This window comes from Lepidothrix coronata, unplaced genomic scaffold (assembly GCF_001604755.1).
Source record: "Lepidothrix coronata isolate B3197 unplaced genomic scaffold, Lepidothrix_coronata-1.0 Scaffold388, whole genome shotgun sequence".
Lineage (NCBI taxonomy): Eukaryota > Metazoa > Chordata > Aves > Passeriformes > Pipridae > Lepidothrix > Lepidothrix coronata.
The window spans coordinates 14,594-33,525 of NW_016690568.1; the positions used below are offsets into that span (position 1 = coordinate 14,594).

General features: G+C 58.4%; 2 protein-coding genes and 1 long non-coding RNA gene across 3 annotated transcripts; 2 read left to right on the plus strand and 1 right to left on the minus strand.

The window, feature by feature from the left end:
• The first annotated feature begins 982 nt into the window (after positions 1 to 982).
• Positions 983 to 3,132, plus strand: DCTN6 (dynactin subunit 6). The gene is made up of 7 exons (XM_017839214.1): positions 983 to 1,047; positions 1,187 to 1,251; positions 1,331 to 1,436; positions 2,144 to 2,232; positions 2,415 to 2,462; positions 2,569 to 2,711; positions 2,795 to 3,132. Exons 1-7 carry the CDS (start codon positions 1,025 to 1,027, stop codon positions 2,891 to 2,893), a joined length of 573 nt encoding a protein of 190 aa, XP_017694703.1. The 5' UTR covers positions 983 to 1,024; the 3' UTR covers positions 2,894 to 3,132.
• Positions 3,133 to 5,322: 2,190 nt separating this feature from the next.
• RBPMS (RNA binding protein with multiple splicing) lies at positions 5,323 to 18,728 on the plus strand. Its single transcript, XM_017839227.1, has 9 exons — positions 5,323 to 5,431; positions 11,353 to 11,430; positions 11,620 to 11,658; positions 11,781 to 11,843; positions 12,576 to 12,726; positions 13,350 to 13,480; positions 15,155 to 15,224; positions 16,445 to 16,550; positions 17,191 to 18,728. The coding sequence occupies exons 1-7, from the start codon at positions 5,369 to 5,371 to the stop codon at positions 15,215 to 15,217; spliced, it is 588 nt and encodes a 195-aa protein (XP_017694716.1). The 5' UTR covers positions 5,323 to 5,368; the 3' UTR covers positions 15,218 to 15,224; positions 16,445 to 16,550; positions 17,191 to 18,728.
• Positions 9,944 to 13,311, minus strand: LOC108509684. Its single transcript, XR_001878681.1, has 4 exons — positions 13,076 to 13,311; positions 12,016 to 12,454; positions 10,803 to 11,121; positions 9,944 to 10,460 (listed from the first exon to the last, which is right to left on the minus strand). It is a non-coding gene; the product is annotated as an uncharacterized LOC108509684 (long non-coding RNA).
• Positions 18,729 to 18,932: the final 204 nt, after the last annotated feature.

Below are 18,932 nucleotides of genomic sequence, written 5' to 3' on the forward strand. Positions count from 1 at the left end.
AACGCAGTTCCCGGTTTTTGTTCCCCAAAGGCAGCTGTTTGGAGGCGCTGGAGATCGCGAGGTCTGTTTCTGAGACCACACGTGCAGGACTTGCCCCAAGTCCGAACCTGCCCCTCGGAGCCCCATGTGTTATGTCGGGACGGGCCGGAGCGCCGGCAGTGTCGGGCGGTGTTTGTGGACTCCGTAGGAGGACCCGCCGAGCGGTCCCGGCCCCGTGGGGGGCTCAAGGCCCTTTGGGTTTTATTAATCGGCGTCCCGAACCCCGCGGCTGCGGGGAAAGAGGGAGGCGGGGACGAGGAGAGAGGGGTTGTAACTGCAGAAGATCCTTCCGAAAGATTTTACTAGGAGGAGATTAGGGTTTTTCGCTTAAGGAAGCGTCCTGCCTGGAAAAAGTCATGTTTCCCAGAGACGAATTTTTAGGTGTCTTCTCTTCCTGCATTCCAAAGGAGCTGACTCCCGGGTACGAGAGAAGATAAGTTCTTGCACACACGTTCGAAGAACCCCACGGCGGAAGGTGGGGGGGGGGAGGGAGGGAGCAGGGACGATAAAAGCCCTGACAAGAACAGGGAGGGTGTCTTTTCCTAGTCCCGTTGCAGATTTGTACCGAGATGTCAGGTGTTCTCGACTTTGGAAATAAATCCTCCCAAATCCTTCCACTGGCCCGACCCGCCCCCTCACCTGTCCTGAGCCCCCAAAACCGCAGAATCTGGGCTCTGCCATCAAACCCTTAAACTGCCTCGTTTCGCACTCCCGAAGTAGGACTCGAGTCTCCCTTTCGCTGCCCTAAGACTGCCCAGCTGGGACTGGTTCCAAGTGCCAACAACGCAAAAAAAAAAAAAAAAAAAACAAACAAACCAAAAACCATGAGACTTTGTCTCCGCTTCTGAGCCCCCCCAAAAATGCCCGATTTATTGGTCCCAGGATCCGAGCGGGCGGTGACGGGGACAGCCGGGGTGGCACAGCCGGGGCGGCCCCGCCCGCCCGTCCGCCGCTGCCCCGCCCCGCGCAGGCGCCCGGAGCGGCCATGGCGGAGAAGGCGCAGAAGAGGTGAGTCCGGATCCTCCCTCCCCATCACCCCCGATCCCCTCACAACACCCCCGGGAGGCGCCGTCCCCTCCCCGCATCGCCGCCCCGTCCGCTCCCGGCGGATCCCCTTCGCCCGTGACCGCCCCGTCCCTGCCCGCAGCGTGAAGATCGCGCCGGGGGCCGTGGTGTGCGTGGAGAGCGAGATCCGCGGGGACGTGACCATCGGTAAGGGCTGTGTCCCCCCGCAAACCCCGGCCCGTGTCAGCCCCCCCAGCCCCGGGGTGACGCGGCGCTGTTCCCGCAGGGCCCAGGACCGTGATCCACCCCAAGGCCCGCATCATCGCCGAGGCGGGGCCCATCGTCATCGGGGAAGGGAACCTGATCGAGGAGCAGGCGCTCATCATCAACGGGTCCGTGCTGCACCGTGCCGGGGGGGGTCACCGGGGCGTCGCTGGGCTTAAAAACCCTGGCGAGGCAGAATTTATTTATAAAAAAAAAAAAAAATCCCAAACTGTCATGCTTTTGTGTATGTCCGTGGCACTGTGGCTTGGGAAGAAGTCGTGGAATCATAGAATTATTGGATGCTAAGCACCTTCCAAAAGGGACCTTAAAGATCATCTCCTTCCACACCCCTGCCGTAAGCACTAGGCATAGGCACTTCCACCAGACCAGACCGCTCCAAGCCCCATCCAGCCTGGCCTTGAACACTTCCAGGGTTGGGGCAGCCACAAGTGCCCTGGATGGACAACATGTTCTGGTATCGCACTACCCTCACAGTAAAGAATTTCTTCCCTATATCTAACCTAAATTTCCCCTCTTTCAATCTGTACCCAATACTTCTTGTCCTGTCACCAAGAGTTCCTCTCCACACAGAGTTCCTCTCCAGCTTCCCTGTAGGCCTCCTTCAGATACTGGAAGGTTGCTAAGTCCTCCCTGTGAATCCTTCTCCAGCTGACAGAGGAGAAGGATCCTAATCCTAAGCAGTGTCAAAATTCTGACAGTCCACCTGGATTGGGTGGGACATACATGGCTTCAGTCTGTCAGGAAATTGAGCTGCCAAACAGGACGTTGCTGAGTTGTGATCTCTGACGGGGAAATCTGTTCTTCCTTCTTGCAGCTATCCAGAAAATATTACCCCAGAGACTGAAGATGTGGAGCCCAAACCCATGGTCATTGGCACCAACAATGTTTTTGAGGTTGGGTGCTGTATCCTTGCTGTGGAGTGACGGATACACCGCACTTCTGTACTGATACAGGGGGGGCAGGTGTGGGCTCTATCCATGTTCAGACATCCCAGTGCTGGGTGTTGGCTCGGAAATGGCATCAGGGTTTTACCTGTTGAAATAAAAGCCAAGCATTTTACAGTTTTACTTAACACAGACCTGTAGATTCCCAGGCGATGAAGGTGGGAGACAACAACGTCATCGAATCCAAAGGTGAGTCTCGGCTCATCATCTTTGGCCCCGGTGAGATTTTGCTCCTGTAGACGCTGCAGGGGACGACTCTCACAGGGATTCCTCTCTCCCCCTCCCTCTCTGGCAGCATTTGTTGGCAGGAACGTGATCCTGACGAGCGGCTGCATCATCGGGGCCTGCTGTAACATCAACACCTACGAGGTGATCCCCGAAAACACCGTCATCTACGGGGCCGACTGCCTCCGGCGCGTGCAGACCGAGCGGCCGCAGGTGGGTGTCTTACACGGGGGGACACACCCGCACCCCCTGTCCCCCTCGGGCTGCTGCCTGACCTCCCCTGCCTCCCTTTCCAGCCCCAGACGCTGCAGCTGGATTTCCTGATGAAGATCCTGCCCAACTACCACCACCTGAAGAAGACCATGAAGGCCACGTCCACCCCTGTCAAGAGCTGAGCATCTGCCTGCTGCTCCCGGTGGCTGGCCGGGTGTTTGGTCCTGGGAAGCACTACACGCTCCGGGAAGTATCCGGTCTCTGTGATCCTCATTCCATCAAACAATTTGTTGCTTATTTGTGTCCTTTATTTATCTTCCACCGGGAATCTCAGACCAGGTTTGGGTCTGTTGTCTCTCCCGCACTAACTATTGTTCGTGCTCTGTTTTGGGAATAAAATGTCACCTGTTCTGCTGCCCGAGGGATCCGCAGCCCTTTAGCGCCGCGGGGGGCGGTGCACGGGTCACACAAGAGCTGTCGGGGCGGGTGTCGCCGCGTCACCCCCGGGGACAGCTCGGGGACAGCCCCGGTGCCACCTCGCCGCTCTTCCCCCTTCCCGCCACCAGAGGGCGAAGTGCCCCCGCGCTGCTCGGGGGACCCGGCCCCGCATCCCGGATCCACGCGGGTCCTGGGGTGGGAAAGGCTCCAGGCACCCGGTGCCACCCTCTGTCCCTGCCCCTGAGGGCTGCTCCTGCTCGGCTTCCCTCCCAGAGGGCCCACAACGGAGCTGAACCTCCTCCACTTGCTAGTCAAACCACTCTACTGGAGCCTTGGGAATCGCCACGCTTCCTAGCTGGCCCCCCAGATTCCCCAGGGGTGTCCACAACCTCCCCCGTCCATCACAACCTCCCTGTATGACACAGCCTGGTGGTGTGTCCTGGCACAGACAGACATCAGTGCCACAGCAGAAATTCCTGTAGGAAAGAGAGAGGGGAGACCATCAGCAACCACTGCAGAGAAACCCCAAGTTCTGCAGGACGAGGGGCTTTGGGTTGGGACCAGGGGTTTCAAGGCATGGAAGTGGTGCAGCCCCCGCCACAGCCGATTGGATTTTTCTCCCTGAGTTCAGTTTCATGGCTACCAGAAATCCAAACCTGCCAGTTTTTTTGGTTTGTGATTCCAAGCCGTGTTCCAGCGCCACCGGGGAACTGCAGCTCTTCCCCAAAGCCGAGTCCAAATAAGGGTTGGGAATATTGTCCCATCTGCTGTCCAGACAAAGCGTTTTGTGGCGATGCCCATGGAAGGGGAAAACATATCTCTCCAGCTTCTCCCCTTGCCCAAAGATAAAGGACTCTTTAGCTGGGAATCCACTCACAAAAGCAAGAGGCTCCAGCAGATTGGGGTGACTGGATCAGTTCCTGCACTCTAGATTCCCTCTGGGGGTCACCTGTCCTTGTAGCCAGACACTTCCTGCTCCCCCAAATCCAGCTGGCACAGCTTATTTCCATCTCCCTCCCGGCACAAGAGGTTCTGCTCTGTAAATTGCCACTGTGGGGAGGCTGCAAACCCATCGCTGGCTGGGCTGAGTCCCCCAGGCAGCCAGCAGGACACGCAGGCAGCTGCCCCCAGGTCTGTTTTGGCCGCTGAGGCACAGAAAGGCGAGCTGTGACCTTAAATGCCCGTTGGAACAAACCCCATGCCATCGGCAGGATGTCCTCGGGGTCACTCCGGTCCCTGTGCGTTGTGCACAGGCAGCACCTGCTCTGGACACAGCTGCTGGGCTTCACCCCCAGGGTCTTCCTCACCCTGCTCTGGAGCCGAGCCTCTGGGACCACAGCCCCATCCGTGGGGATGTGCAGGGCTGGGACAACCCAAATCCAAGCTCTAGGATGAAGGGAGAAGGGTGCTAGGCCCAGCGCAGGCTCAGCTACAGCCCAGCCTAAGCAGGGAGCCCAAATGCAGCCCTGGGGCCAAGTGAGGAGGGACTGACCCCCCAGGTGGGGCTGGTTTGGGGTGATCAGCCCCCACCGCTCCCCCCACTGTCCCCAGTCCTGCATCCGGTGTCCCCAGCACTGTCCCCTCCTCTGCCCCACAGCCCTGATGCAGCCGTGTCCCTGGAACTGTGCCCCATGTCCCCAGCCATGTGTCCAGTGTTCCCAGGACTGTGTCCATCTTCCCAGCCTTGACCTGTGTCCCCAACCTGTGTCCAATGTCCCTGGGACTGCCCTATGTCCCCAAGCCTTGTGCCCTGTGCCCATCTCCCCATCCTTGTGCCTTGTGTCCCCAGCCTCGTGTCCTGTAAGCCCAACCCCAGGTCCTAGACCGTGTCCCATGCCTCTTGTCCTGTATCCCCAACCCGGTGCCCTGTGTCCCCGGCCTTCTGTCCCGTGTCGCCAACCCTACCTCCAGCGTCCCCAGCATGAGTCTTATGTTCCTGGGACTGCGTCCCATCTCCCCAGCCCTGCGTCCCGCCTTCCCAAACCCCGCATCACTCGCCCCGTCTCGCACCTCCCGTGCCCCCGACCCCGCGCTCCTCCATCCCGCCGCGCCCGCGCTGCCTCCCGCCGCTCCGCTCCGCTCCGCCGCGCCCCCGCCCCGGCCCTCCCCGGCCCCGCCGCCCCGCCCCGGCCCCCCCGCCGCCGCCGGGACCAGCCTCCAGCGCCGCCCGCCCGGACGCTGCTGCCGCCGGCGGGACGAGGAGCCTGGCCGGTCGCACCATGAGCAACCTCCCCGCCGACCGGGAGAGCGGCCCCGCCGACACCGGCCTGCCCGAGGAGGAGGTACCGGGGGGACACACACGGGGGTTTTGGGGCGGGGGGGGAAGGGGGGTCGGGCATCTCCCTCCCCACCTGTGATCCTCGGGGGCTGCGCTCCGCGGGTGCCCACGCATCCACCCAGGATGGGAGGGGGGGGTCTTCGCCGGGGGGGGGTCTCGTCGGTTTGCGAGGCTCCAGGTACGCGGGGCTGCTGCGGGGGGACGGGGGTGAGCGGCGCGGAGCGCATCGCCGCTCCCAGGGACGCCCCCATCCACCGCCTGCATCCCCCCGGGCCTCCCCGCAAACGCCCCGCCGGCTCCCCGGCGGGGACCTGCGGGCGTGGGGAGCCCCACTCGACACACGCAGCTCCGCGGGGCCGTGGGGGGCAAACCAGGCTCCCCCCGGGCCCGGGGCCGGTGCCTGGTGCTGCCGGTGCTGGTGGGTGCAGCGCATCCAGCGGCCACGCGTCCCTTCCCGTGGGTCTCCCCCCAAAGATGTCCGAAACATCTCCCCCACGGTGGACCAACCCCACGCCGCGCCACGGTGAGAGCTGGCTTTCTGCGTTCCAACCGCAAAGTTCCTGGTTTTGCCCGTGACCTTGAGATGGGAATTTGGACTTGTGGGAGGGTGAGAGCGAGAAGATTCCGATCTGGGATCTCCTCTTCCTTCTCGCTCTCCACCCTCCGGGCTGCTCCGGCAGGTCTCGGCCGGCTCGTACTGGGGTCCCTGGTTGATGGCCAGCGCTGGGATCACCGCAGCTCCATGGCCCGCTGTTGCCTGCCTTCATTTGTTTGTTCTGGAGGTGGCTCTGGCCTCAAACTTTCAAAAGTTTCCTAAATAATGGGGAGTTTTCCCACTCCTGGCCTCGAGGGGTGTGTGGGAGATGATGCTGCCGGGTCCCGCGGCTGTGGCTCGGCCGAACGTGGCAGTGGGAGACACCCGTGGAGGCCTGTTGCCTTCCCCAACGGCACGGCATGTGCCCCCCCCGGCTGGATCCGGGGGGCCAGGGGCCGGCTGTCGCACTGCTCGCACTTGGGGAACCCCTGATCTTTCGATGCTGGACATGGGGAGTCCCTGGAGGGGACGGCTGCGAGGTGCCAGGGTCACCCGCTGTGCCGGGAACACATTTAGGAGGGCGATGGCCGAGCCGGGCTCCTCCGGTGGCAGGCAGGTACTTTCCCTGCAGGAGTTCTGCCCAGCCCAGGCTGGAAGAGCCGGTGCTGTCGAGTATTTGCTTAAGCGCAGGGGAAGGGGGTTGCCCGGCTACTGAGCCGCACCTCTCCCCTCCCAGGGCTTGCCTTCCAGGCTCCTGCCCCCTCCCAAAAAAGAGGGGGAAGCAGCCCCTATCCCGGGGAGATCAGTGAGGTTGCTGCCAGGTGGGCAAAGCCCCCACTTCAGCCCCGCTCCTCCTGCCTGCTCCTGGCATCCCGGGTGGCCCCCCTATCCCTCTCGCCTCCTCCCCGGGGTACCCACAGGGGAGCTGTGAGCCAGGGGGTTCCCCACGGAGGAGCCAGAACAATTTGGGAGGGCGGTCACGTCACTTTGGCCGGGCGAGAACGGCATGTAAAAGGCTCGGCGGAGGCCTTATTTGGTAGCGGAGCGGCTGCGGAGAGCCCGGCTCGTGGCCCTCGTTCCCATCCCATGCCAGATCCCTCACCCCGGGGGACCGTGGCGTGGGGAGGGAACACCAGGGGTGGTATCTGAGGGGTAGTGCGCCCAGTGAGTGGATAAAATTTTCCCCCGTGGCCCCTCTGTCGCATCCCCCCGTGCTCCTGCTTCCTTTCCCCCTTGAAGCGTGGGGTCCGGAGGGTTTGGGAGCAAAGTCTGGGCAGGACAGGGCCGCGTGTGACCCCCTCCTGATCCCGCCGCTCCTCTGCTCTGTTGCAATCCCCCATCTGCTCCCTTGGCTTCTCGCTGCCTTTTCCTCCGCCGCTTCCTCGTTCCAGCCCCGGCAGCTCTGGACTCGCTCTTCCCCGAGGGCTGTTCCTCTCCTCCTGTCCGTCACCGGACGTTTGTCTGCCCCTCTGGACAAGAGGCTGCGGGGTGGCGAGGCCGGAGGCTGATCCCGGTCCTCCCGCATTCCCCGGGCGGAGGAGCCGGCATCCCTCGGCCTCAGCCTTGTTTATGTCGGGGAGTTTTGCGGGCTGAAGGCATGCGTACACACAGCCCGGGAATCTAAACCCAGCCGAGGAAGACGCTCCATTAGCCAAGAGAGTATTTATGCCAGGACTAATCCCGGCGGGGCCGGAATGCACCCCGCCGCGAGGAGGGGGCGGAGGACGACAGTACCCCGCTTTGCCGGGAATGGGGTGCGGGGAGAAGCTCTGCTCGCCCTGTTCCCTGGCTCCATGGCAGCCCCGTGCCATCGCCCTCCCGCTCCCGCCGGGATCCGGCTGCCCGGCGGTGCCTCTCCGGCGGCGGGCAGTCAAGCGGATAATCGGCTGGTGGAGAATTAAAGCGAGCCCCGCTGGAAGGGGCGGACGGACGGACGGGGAGCCGGGGCTGAAGGAGGCGATTAAATGCCTCGTGGATGAATCACCCGGATGCCTCCCACCTCCCCCCCCAGCCTGTTAACGTTCACCGGAGGTGGTTTGGGCAGGGATAGGGGCAGGGGACCGTGACCGTGCCGGTGGGACACCCGGCATCCCTCTGGGCACCGCCATCTGATGGGGGTCCGAGACAGGGTAATGCCTCCCTGATGCTTCCTTACCTTCAGGAACTTCGCTTGTGGCTTAAGGTGAGGAGAGGAGGAGGAGGGCTGCCAGTGCTCCGTCACGGATCTCTCCATGCTGGGCCATCCTCGATCCATGCTCCTCTCCTCCTCGACCCCAGCCACCTCTTGGCCCAGGCCCTGCCTCTCCCTGTGTGTCTCCAGCCCTGACCATCTCAGCAAACCCCCCTAGACCCTTTCCGTCATCCTTTAAATGCCCCAGATGGGATATGGAATTTCAAGGACAACGGAAGGGGATGGTGGGATGCAGAGGTGAGAGGGACGGGCCAGAAGTGGGATGGAGGTGGCTTCTGGGAGAGAGTAGCAGAGATATTGTCCTGCAGGGACAATAAAAGCCAAGAGGGGACAAAACCAGGAGTGAGGAGGCAGAGGAGGGATCCAGCAGCCCTGGCAAATCTGGGAGCTGTGGGGTGCAGTGGCAGGAGCAGAGAAGGACTGTGGAAGGGGACCTGGAGCGCTCCTCATGCATAGCTGCCATCCCCATGGAAGGAAATGGAAGGAAATCAAGGTGGTCACCTTTTAGGTGCTGCACCCGTGGCCAGCAGCTTCCCAGAGCAAACATCGGCACTTCTGACCTGGAAAAAAACCTTTGGTTTCACCCCAAATTGTAAGGAGAAGGAGAGATGGAGAAATGCTCCACCGAGAAGAAACTGAACATGTTTGTACAGCAGAACTGAAACGAAACAGCTCGAGCTGTCCAAAAAAAAAAATAAAATAAAGGGGTTTGGGCTGCAGGGATCCCATGCTCCAGCGTCCCTCGGTAATCCTTGCCTGGGAGCTGTAGGTCTGGCCCCATCCCATGAGATACTTGGGAACAGGCGCCTCACCCCATCTGCGTGCCAGAAGGGGTCATTTTTCCCCATGGAAGAGCATATATTTGCCTGCTGGCTGATAAGGCGCTTTTTTTTCCCAGTCTAGGGTGGGATTTTGCCCTGAGTGTGTTTCTGGTAGAGGACGGTGACTGAATCCCTGGGATCTCTCGGCGCGGGAAAACCTGGAGCAGCTCCCTGCGAGCCGAAGCTCCCCTTCCATTTAAGGGCAGGAGTAATATTTCCGCTAAGATCCTTCCCTTGGCAAAAGGATATCCGTCCAGCCTGCTGGGATTATCCCTGAGGAAACTCCCTTACTCTGCCAGTTCCACCTGTTTGTTGTTACCCAGCAAAAGGATGCTGTTTGCACAGGACCTACTCAAACATCCCTGTGGCTCGGTACACCCCAGGCCCCTTTTGTGGGGTGCAGATGGGGGGCACCCACGAGCTCATATCCCTCCCTCCTCTCCCAGGCCTTTTGGGGCTGGAAACCAGCTGGGGGATCCTTTGGAGCCCTTCTCCCTCTCGCCGCTGGGTAATTTTACGGATTCAAACTTGGCCGACCCGCGTTTGAACTTCCAAAGAAAACAAGTCATTAAGGAAGAGAAGCCCTTCTTCTGCAGGGCTGAATTTCGGAGGGTTCCTTGGGGTCTTTTATCTCTCCCGTCTCTCTCCCACGTGGCTTTGGGGATAAATGATCTGCCAGGCTTGGGAGATTGTAGGATTTGGATTTTAGGGATGCTGCAAACTGGCAGTGGGTTTCCCCCCACCCGGAGCTGTCGCCGACACCTCTGGTGTTTCATGCAGCTCCCCAGGGAGAAATGGGAAGCCAGCTTGCCAGAATTGCTCCAGGGATGATGGAGACAGGGGACACCATGCAGGGATGCTCACAAACCCAGCTGGGAAGGTGGATGCATCCGGAGAGCCAATTCCCCGGATAGCAGCCACGCTTAGTCAGACCTGTCTGAAAGGAAATATTTATTTCCCCAAGGAAAGGATAAATTTGTTTTCTTTACATTGAATTTCATGAGCACAAGGGGAGCTCCTCCTGCCTCCCTGCTGGGAGAAATTTGGGCACTGTCTCCATGGGGAGACAGAACAATACTGAATGCCTTGGGATGCTCCATCAGCCTCTGGTCTTGGGAGACAGCAGAAATCTGGCAGAGGTCCCCCAAGGTGCTTTGGGGGGGGCTTCCAGCCCACCCTGGGTGGCTCCACTAGAGAGGACAGGCTATCAGGCTGTGCCTGCCTGCAGCCCTGGCTCAGGAACGGGTGAGGACACCCCTGTGCTGATCCCATCGGGCCTGGATGCTGGTACCTGCAGGAATGATGATGATGATGATGATAACACAGGTACCAGGATGGGTATCACCAGGGCTGTTGGCACAAGGGCTGTATGCAAACAACTCGAGTACCTTTTGTTATTTAACAGATACAGGTCAGCCAGAGGTTTTGTTCCACAAAGCAGGAATGTTTGCTGCTCCCAGGCTGGGAGATGGGGGAGATAGCTTATCTGCAAGAGAAAGAAGAAATGTCAGCAGAAGAATAGGCCTGGGCTGGCTGTTTCTGGCAGTTTCCCATGTCTCTTTCCCAGGGAATGGGGCAGGCAGGGTGCGTGGCCAAAAAAATGAAATAAAATAAATCAAAGTTTTCCCCTCCTCTAGCCCAAAGTGTTCAGATGGGATTTTGTGGATGAGGAGAGGGGGAACTGGCAGCAGACCCAGTTCCCCACATTGCTTCACCAGTTATGAGCTGGTTGTAAAGCAAAACCACCCCAACACAGGGTTTGCCTATCCCTGGGGAGCCCCACATCCCGCCTCGGAGTTGGTGGGAGCGGGATTTCTGCCAAACACACCAGCTTTGAGGATGCTGCACCACCACAAACATTAGATCCATCAAAAAAGGGTTAAAACCCCTTAAAAGGTGACTTCTACAAACCAGGGACGAGCTGCTTAAACCCAGCCCCCTCCAAACCAGGGCCGGCCATTCCTCCGGGAGGAAGAGCTGGGATTTGCTTCTCCCAGTCCTTAATGAGCTGCTGCAATTAAACTGAGACAATAGGCATTGTCTGCAGAGTCCCGGATCCGCTGGGGGATGCCGGGAGAGATCCTGTTTGCCAGACCGGGGTAGGAAGGTGCTGGGATGCTGGAAGCTTTTTCAGCCCAGAGAGCACTCTGTGGGGTGAGGACAGGTCTCCGTTACCTTTCCATGGTGCCTTAGCAGCTTCCTCCATGGTCACCCGAAGGATGGGAACACCCCTCCCAAAAATTCTGCATCACTCAATTGCGGCTTAAGGCTTTTGGCTGCCCAGGAGGGTCCCTTTGGGCTGGCATTGTCCCTCTGGCTGCAGGAAGCCAAGTAAGGGATGAAGAGTATCCCCAGGAACCTTCTTTCTTCTTTTCCAGGTGAGGACACTCTTTGTCAGCGGGTTGCCTCTGGACATTAAGCCCCGGGAACTTTACCTGCTCTTCAGGCCCTTTAAGGTACCAAACTGGTGAGGGAAAGGGGGACTGGAAGTGTGGAGCTGGCCCCTGCCCCAGCCCCAAACAACTTACTGGGATCTGGGAGCCCACTGGTTCTTCCCCTAAAATTTATTCAGTCAATTCATTCAGTTATTATTATTTAATGGTGGGGATCTCCACTGAACACCCTTTTTTATCCTTTCCTTGCAGGGGTACGAGGGGTCTCTCATCAAACTCACCTCCAAGCAGGTAGGAGCCGCTCCAAACGGGGCAATCATCCCACCATTCCCTGGCACCACCAGTCCCTGGGGTGAGGGGGGTCCCCTCTGCTCCCCACCTGACTGATGGCTCCTCTTCTCCTTCCTCCACAGCCCGTAGGCTTTGTCAGCTTCGACAGCCGCTCTGAGGCAGAGGCGGCGAAGAACGCTCTGAACGTGAGTGTGCCCAGCCTGGCTGCTCCATTTTCCCACTTTTCTCCTTGTTTCCCTGTCTCCAGATACTCCCTGAATTCCTCCACGCTGAGGATGTGCAGCTCCCACGCCCCATAGCATCCCCATCCCTCCAGACAATCCCATCGTCACTCCCAGGCGGCTGCATCCCTCTCACCTTTCTCAGGGCCATCCAGGAGGGCTTGAATTCTCAGGATTCGAGCCTTAGATACAAATACAAGCGAGAGACACCGTTCCCAGCCTCTCCTGTTTGTTCAGCAGGAAAAATGCCGGGAAAATCTGCAAAAGAAAAAGCAAACCTCACTTTTAGCAGCTCCCTTCTACCTCTTGTGGAGCTACCTGGAAATAGTCAGGGGCAGAATCATGTGGAGCTGGTTCTGCGGTTCCTCACCAGCTCTCCCCGGGTTTTGGTTTAGGGTTGTTTTTCTTCCCTGTCTTCATTTTCAATGTAAAACTTCTTTTCTTTGGCTCCGCTAATCCCTCTGGATAAGAGCTTGGCCTTGCGGGGATGCCGACTGCCAAATATGGTGCCGATGCTAAAGATGCTGGAGGAATGTGAGCTGCCTCGGGGCCCGGCAAATTAGCTCATTTCAAGGCTGGAAGTTGAAAAAAAACCCCATAAATAACGGGGAGAGAGTTATTTTTGCTGCGGGGGGGCCGGCACGCGGCAGCGCTCGCCCACCCGCCGTGCCTCCCCTCCCTCCTCCCCTCCCGCAGGGCATCCGCTTCGACCCCGAGATCCCCCAGACGCTGCGGCTGGAGTTCGCCAAGGCCAACACCAAGATGGCCAAGAGCAAGCTGGTGGGCACCCCAAATCCCAGCACCCCTTTCCCCACCGCCGTACCTCAGTTCATCGCCCGGGAGCCCTGTGAGTACCGGGGCCTGCGGCGCCAGTAAGGGTTTGGGGTGGCGGGCGCTGGGGGCTGCCCCCATCCCGGGGAAAACACCTTATTCAGGGAATGTGATGTCGTGTGGGGTGCTGGAAGGAGCAGGGATACTGTGGGGGGGTGGCAGTGGGGAATGCCAGGTCCAATTGGAAGCAGTGGCACCTGCTTGCTGCCAGGAGTCCCCAAAGGAGAGGTTCCCGGGACAGGTGATAGCCAGCCTGGCACGGTGCCTGGGAGTGGGACAAGCCTAAGGTGCTGCTTCTCCGTGCCGGGGAGTTTCCTCGTCACATCTGGGGGTCTCAGCAATGTCCTGCCGTGAGTGCTCCATACCTGTTTCTGCCTCTGGAAGAGCTTTTCTCGCGCAGACACTGGTTCCTCACCTCACTGTTGTGCACAGGCTTGAGCCACATTCTCTCCTCTGCTGGATCCCTGGGATCATTAAACCTTTTGGAGATGACGAGCCCAGTACCACGTTGGCTCTCGGCGGTGACATCCTGCGCTTCTCCAGGGGAAGCTCTGCTCCTGCTTCGGGGGGAGAAGGAAGGACGTGGCAGGGGTGGCGGCCCTGCGGTCACTGTTAACTCTCCCTCTTCTTCTCTTGCAGATGAGCTCACAGTGCCTGCACTTTACCCCAGTAGCCCTGAAGTGTGGGGGCCGTACCCTCTGTACCCAGCGGAATTAGCACCTGCTCTACCTCCTCCTGCTTTCACCTATCCCGCTTCGCTGCACGCCCAGGTAATTCCAACCCATCCCTCACCAACCACTGCTCACCCTTCCACCCTCCCCGGACCCCCTTCTCCCTCGGTGCCCACCACACCACTAACCTCTGCCCGGCTAACAGGCACTCACTCCCCGCTCCCTGAGATTTAGGGATGGCTCCCAAACGGAGCTGAGCGCTGGCAGGGGTCCTGCCTTTCCCCAGACACCTCTCTCTGCCTTCCTACCTTTGCTGCCGCCCGTGGTGGGGCAACTGGGCAGGGAGGGAGGAATAGATGGATGGGGATGCTCTCCGGGTCTGGACCATCCTCATCACTCGTTGCCATCCGGCTGCTGGCGCAGTGTGAGATGGGGGCTCCAAAGCCCCTGGAGCATTGCTGGGATTTGGTGTGCCGGACATGGGGTGTGAAGCCGAGCGGTTCTGACGGGGAGGAGAGGGAAGCGAAGCGCAAACGGAGGATCCATCTTTTATTGACGAGGTGCTGCCTTGTCACAAGTGCTTTCTGCCGGCTGCCAGCGCCGGGGTGGCCCCCCGACGGCAGCACGTGGCTGTTAAAAATTAACCATCCGCCTGGGAGAGGAGCTGGGGAAAGAAGAGAAGAAGTGGAAATGGAGGAGGAAGAGGATTTCTTTGCAGCGCCAGCCTTACATCGTGGGGATGCTGGGAAAAGACCTCTACCACGAAAGGGGAATGGGCAGCTGCCTCCCCAGCATCTGCGCCAGACATCATCCTGGCTTTTGCTCCTTGCTGCTGGCTCCGATTCGGCGATGAGCAGGAGAAAACGAGCACACGGAAACAGATTAGCTGGATAAACTGCTTCCAAGGGGCTTTTGGCCCTGGCCCACCAGGATTAAGCCAGGTTATCCAGAGCCACCATTGCTGGGAGCCAGAGCAGCCAGGGGTTGGTTTGAGCGGGAGGGTGTGGAAAAGCGCTCGGCGTACAAACCTTGGACGAAACTCCAGCTTTTCGTGCCCTGCTGCTCATAGGAAGAGCAGTAGTAAATATTATTGCAGCTACGTACTCGCCTTGTCAAATAACTGCTAACAGGCAGCACCTGCCCTGCTCGGAGAAGCGACAGCAAAGGAAACGGAGGCATACGGAAGCTTCGAGGGTCCCTCGGGAAAACCTAGGCTGAGGTTAGACAGAAGAAATATTACCTGATGTGCAATATCAGCACAAGGGGAAGCATGGTGGTGGCACCTTTCCCACCCCCCCCCCCCATGCAGGTTTGGTGGGGGGCACTGGAAATGGGTGCCACTGTCCAAACTGGAGCTGCTCGGCTGGATCCTGCAGAGAGCGGCGGGACCAGGAACCTCGGGATGGACGGGGGCTGACTTGGTGTGATTTGGCAGGGCACTGAGCACCATGTGCTGGGTTTTGGCATCTGATGTTTTCCACCCTGTTTCAAGCGGGCTTTTGAGAAGCTGAGAGGGATGAGCTCACTCCTGCTCAGTGGGATTGTGGTGCTGCTATCCCAGCTCCATCCTGCTGGAAGCAGGGATGCTGGGGGCTGTGCTTGGCCCCAGTGTTACTGTCCCGGTTGGAGCTGGGATGGCTGTACTGCTTGTGCTCTGACCTCCCTCCACCCTGTGCCTGGGGAAGGCCGGGAAAGGGGATCCCAGATGCAGGTGGATCTTGCCAGGGTGGGCGGCCACCCCCCTCTCACTCTGTGTCCCCCTTGCCTCTGCAGATGCGCTGGCTCCCTCCTTCCGAGGCTGGTTCTCAGGGCTGGAAGTCCCGTCAGTTCTGCTGAATGCCAGGTGAGTGCCACTGTCCCGGTCCCATCCTCCTGCGCTGGCTGGGATCCACCTCCAACCTTACCCTGGCCTTCCCCCACCACCACAGCTCCTGGGGTCTCCAGCAGCTCAGGGTGGGTGGCCAGACTATTGGTGAGGCCACTTTCCAGCAGCCACCCTTAAGTCCAGTTGCCTGCCTTGTCCCCAGGAAGGGGATGTCCCTACCACCATTCACCCCCAACACTTTCCCAAATGTCCCCGGGCAGGATGGAAAAGGCATCCTGCTGGGGAGGGGGTGCAGGGATGGAAAAAAAAGGAGCCCCAACACAACCATCTCATTAAACCTTAATGAAAACACTCCTGGCAGCTCGGGGTGGTAGAGCTGCCAAAATAAGAAGTGCAGCCTCACCAAGCTGCCTGGCTGGAGGGAGGGACTGGTCCGACTCCATCTGGGACCTCTTTGGATGGAAAAAGCCTTGCAAGACATGCTCTGCAAATAACTCGGCCTTTCGTGGATAAATAAACAAAGGGGACCCAAGTGGAAGAGGGGAAAGAGGTTCAGTGGATGCTGAGCACTGCTTTACCCCATGATCCCACCCACCCTGACCATCCCAGTTGGGAATATCCCTGCACACTGCCGATCCCTGCTGGGAAGCCTCCTGCTTCCACACCCAGTGCATCCAAAGCTCTGGTATTGGCTGCCCATGCTCCCATGGTCACTCATCCGGGAGGGCAGGAGGCCCAGCCCTGGCTGCAGCTGGACCCAGACTTGGATCCACAAAGAACTTACCGGCTATTTTAGGCCCAGCAGATAAAAATAGGGAGCGGCGAGGCTTTGGGAACCAGTGGTTCTTCCAAAATATGCATCGTGCCAAACTTTCCAGATAAAATGTAAGCAGAGCCGTATTTGGGAAGGGGAGGCGAGTGAATCATTTGGAACAGGTCCACCAGCCCACAGCAACACCAATAGCCACAGTGGGTGGTGAGGATGCAGGGCTGGGGACCTCCCGGCTCCCTGTCAGGCTCCTCCACCCAAGAATGGCACAGCCCAGGGAAGGGTTTTGCTGCCAGCCTGGCCCTGTCCTGTACTTGCTGCCTGGAAGCCCATCAGGGCAGGGCTAAGGTGAAAACTGCCCCCTTGGGAAGCGCCGGCTCTGACCACTGTGAAACCACCTCTCCCCACAGCACCGCGACCTCAGCCCCCCGTGCCAGCGTCCCTCACCCTCCGCTGTGTCCTCCCGCAGGTCTCAGGTGTGTGATGGTGGCCTACAGTCAGTCTTGTGGGTATTAGTGGAGTCTTCCAAGGCAGCTACTGGGGTGACATGCTCTCCGCCGGACCACAGTGTGCTGGTAAGGCCGGGATGGCGTCCGGCTGTCCCGTGGGCTTGGCTGCCTTTGGGGAGGGGGCCAAAGGGTGAGGAAGCCAATGTGTTGTCCCCGAGGGAATAGGTAGTGAGGCAGGCGTGACCCTGGGGTTGATCCCTGCAGGGTGGCATCGCTGCTCCTGCTGCTGCCCAGCCGGAACCACGGCCCTGCCATTCCCGCCTTTATCATTATTATTATCTGGGGCGAGGGTTTCCACAGCCAAGGAATGCCTCTCAGCTTTGAATTACCCCCGGTAATCTCATCTCCGTCCTCGCTTCCTGCCTTGGATCAACAGAGACTGAATTCCTCTTAAAGTGCAAAATTCAAGTTAACTCTCACCTTCCCAGTTCAAACCCCAGGGGCTTCAGCCACTGGGAGGAGCAAACTGGGACCAGGGGGGTCCTTTACACCTGGGATGCCAACAGTGTCCCTGCACAGGCATTTCCCACCTTGCCTTTCCCTGTCCTTGGAGTGAGGTCCAGGCACAGATTTCCAAAACAAGCCTCCCTCTCCCCCATGCTGCTGCACAGGAGTTTCCCCATGAAGGACCAGAGATGAATCACAGCCCCTTTTTCCTCCATCACAGCTGCCTTTTTTTTTTTAACACCTCTCTCTGTTGTTACAGGCTTGAAAAAAAACCCTCACACGAGTTTGGATTCCTCCAAGACTTTCCCACAGCCTCTATCACACATCTGCTCTCCTAGAAGAAAAACATTACCTAGTAATAATATTTTCCTCTTTTACACTGTATATTTGTAAGGAAGAGTGTGTTGCTCCCGAAAGCATGGTTTGACAGGCATTGTTGCAGTGTTTGAACTTTTCAAACAGAACCATATGAAAGCAGACTAAACCGAGAGCCAAGTATTTTTGTACCAAAGCTCCTCAAACAGGACAATCTTACACCGGGTTGGACCACAGGCTTTGTGCTTGACTTTTGGAAGGCGTGTAATTAAGAGTCTTATATTGTCCCCCGGCCCCGTCAGCTGCATGTCGAAGGCATGATGTTCACGCGTGTGCAGATGTCGAGACACACCACGCGGGTTCGCGGGAACTGTGCTCCGGCCGTGTCGGCGAGACGCCCGTGGACACTGCAGTATTACTGTCTTCTTCCCAGTTGTACCAAATGACAACCAGGCAGGACAATCAGGAACGTTCTCCCGGTGTTTTTTTGTACCTTAGGGCTGTGTTCGTAGCTGCTGTGCAAAGCTTCTGCGCGGGGTGCGACGGCTCGGATCAGGGATGGGCACACGGCCCGCACATGTAGCAAGGTGACAATTTGCCTCCTCCTCTTCCTCCTCCTCCTCCTCCTGCCATGGCTGCTTCAAGCTGTTACAGGCAACGTAAACTGCTGTATGAGAAAAACTCTTCCTGCTACGCCGAAGCGCTGGACTGGGGTTTTAGCACCGAGGTTATGCCAGTCCGGCCGCTCACCGTGTGGCATTCCCATGTTTCCATGTGCAAAGACAAGAAGGGAAGCTGCCAACACCCTTTACGGAGGTAGTGTACCAGCAAAGAGACTGCTTGATGTACTAGTCGCTCCTTCTCCTTGCTCCAGGAGGAATTTGCAGAAAGAAATGAACAGAGCAAACCAACCCAAAACCTCATATCAGGTCTTGGTTTCTTGCAAAGGGAGGCGCAAAGCTCCTCCTTCCATTTCCTTCCCCTGTCCTCATTCCAGCTGCAAGGAACAGTGAGCTCAGCCGCTGCCCAGGCCTCACTGTAGCTGGTTTCCCAGCTGTCCATGGCCTCATTCAGCATCATCACCTTTTCCTTCCTCCTTCCTCTTGTCCTGTGGGTGGGCCAAAATAAGACAGTTGATATTTTGGCTGTCAGGGTGGGGCAGGGGGATGAGAAAATGGGATTTTTCACGCTGGGCAACCGTCCCGTTGGAGTCTTCTGTAAAAAATGGGACTGATAGAAGTGATGTGAGAAGAGATCAAATCCAAAACAAACCTCAGAGTGGCTCTAAAAGGAACGATACCGGCGTTCCCAAGCGAGGGACTAACTCTTTTAGCAAAGTATTTCCTGTACTTTGTCTCGTGGAGAGGAGAGAAGCTTCCACATTGTCTACTCCGCTTTTGGAAATATGTTTAAAGGTACTTTTCTATTGTAATTTTTTAATAATAAAACCGGTGATTATTATAAGTTACGTGCAGAGCGTGGTTGTGTGCCGTGTGTCTGGTTAGGAGCAGGGAGAGGGATCCCAATACACCCTTCAGGGAATAGCAGCCTCCTTGCTCCCTCAGGGTATTTGAAGACACTGTGACGCTCCAGGGTGATTTTTTGGGGCAGATACCATCGTCCTGCTTGGCTCTCTTGGATCTCTAGGAAAGCTCCAAAATCCAGGCTGGAAGGATCAGCAGGCTT

Coding starts and splice junctions, on each gene's coding strand:
- DCTN6 (XM_017839214.1), top strand. CDS start 1,025: ATGGCGGAGAAGGCGCAGAAGAG. Junction 1,048..1,186: donor GCGGAGAAGGCGCAGAAGAG/GTGAGTCCGGAT, acceptor CCCTGCCCGCAG/CGTGAAGATCGCGCCGGGGG. Junction 1,252..1,330: donor CCGCGGGGACGTGACCATCG/GTAAGGGCTGTG, acceptor CTGTTCCCGCAG/GGCCCAGGACCGTGATCCAC.
- RBPMS (XM_017839227.1), top strand. CDS start 5,369: ATGAGCAACCTCCCCGCCGACCGGGAGAGCGGCCCCGCCGACACCGGC. Junction 5,432..11,352: donor CCGGCCTGCCCGAGGAGGAG/GTACCGGGGGGA, acceptor CTTCTTTTCCAG/GTGAGGACACTCTTTGTCAG. Junction 11,844..12,575: donor CGGCGAAGAACGCTCTGAAC/GTGAGTGTGCCC, acceptor CCCCTCCCGCAG/GGCATCCGCTTCGACCCCGA.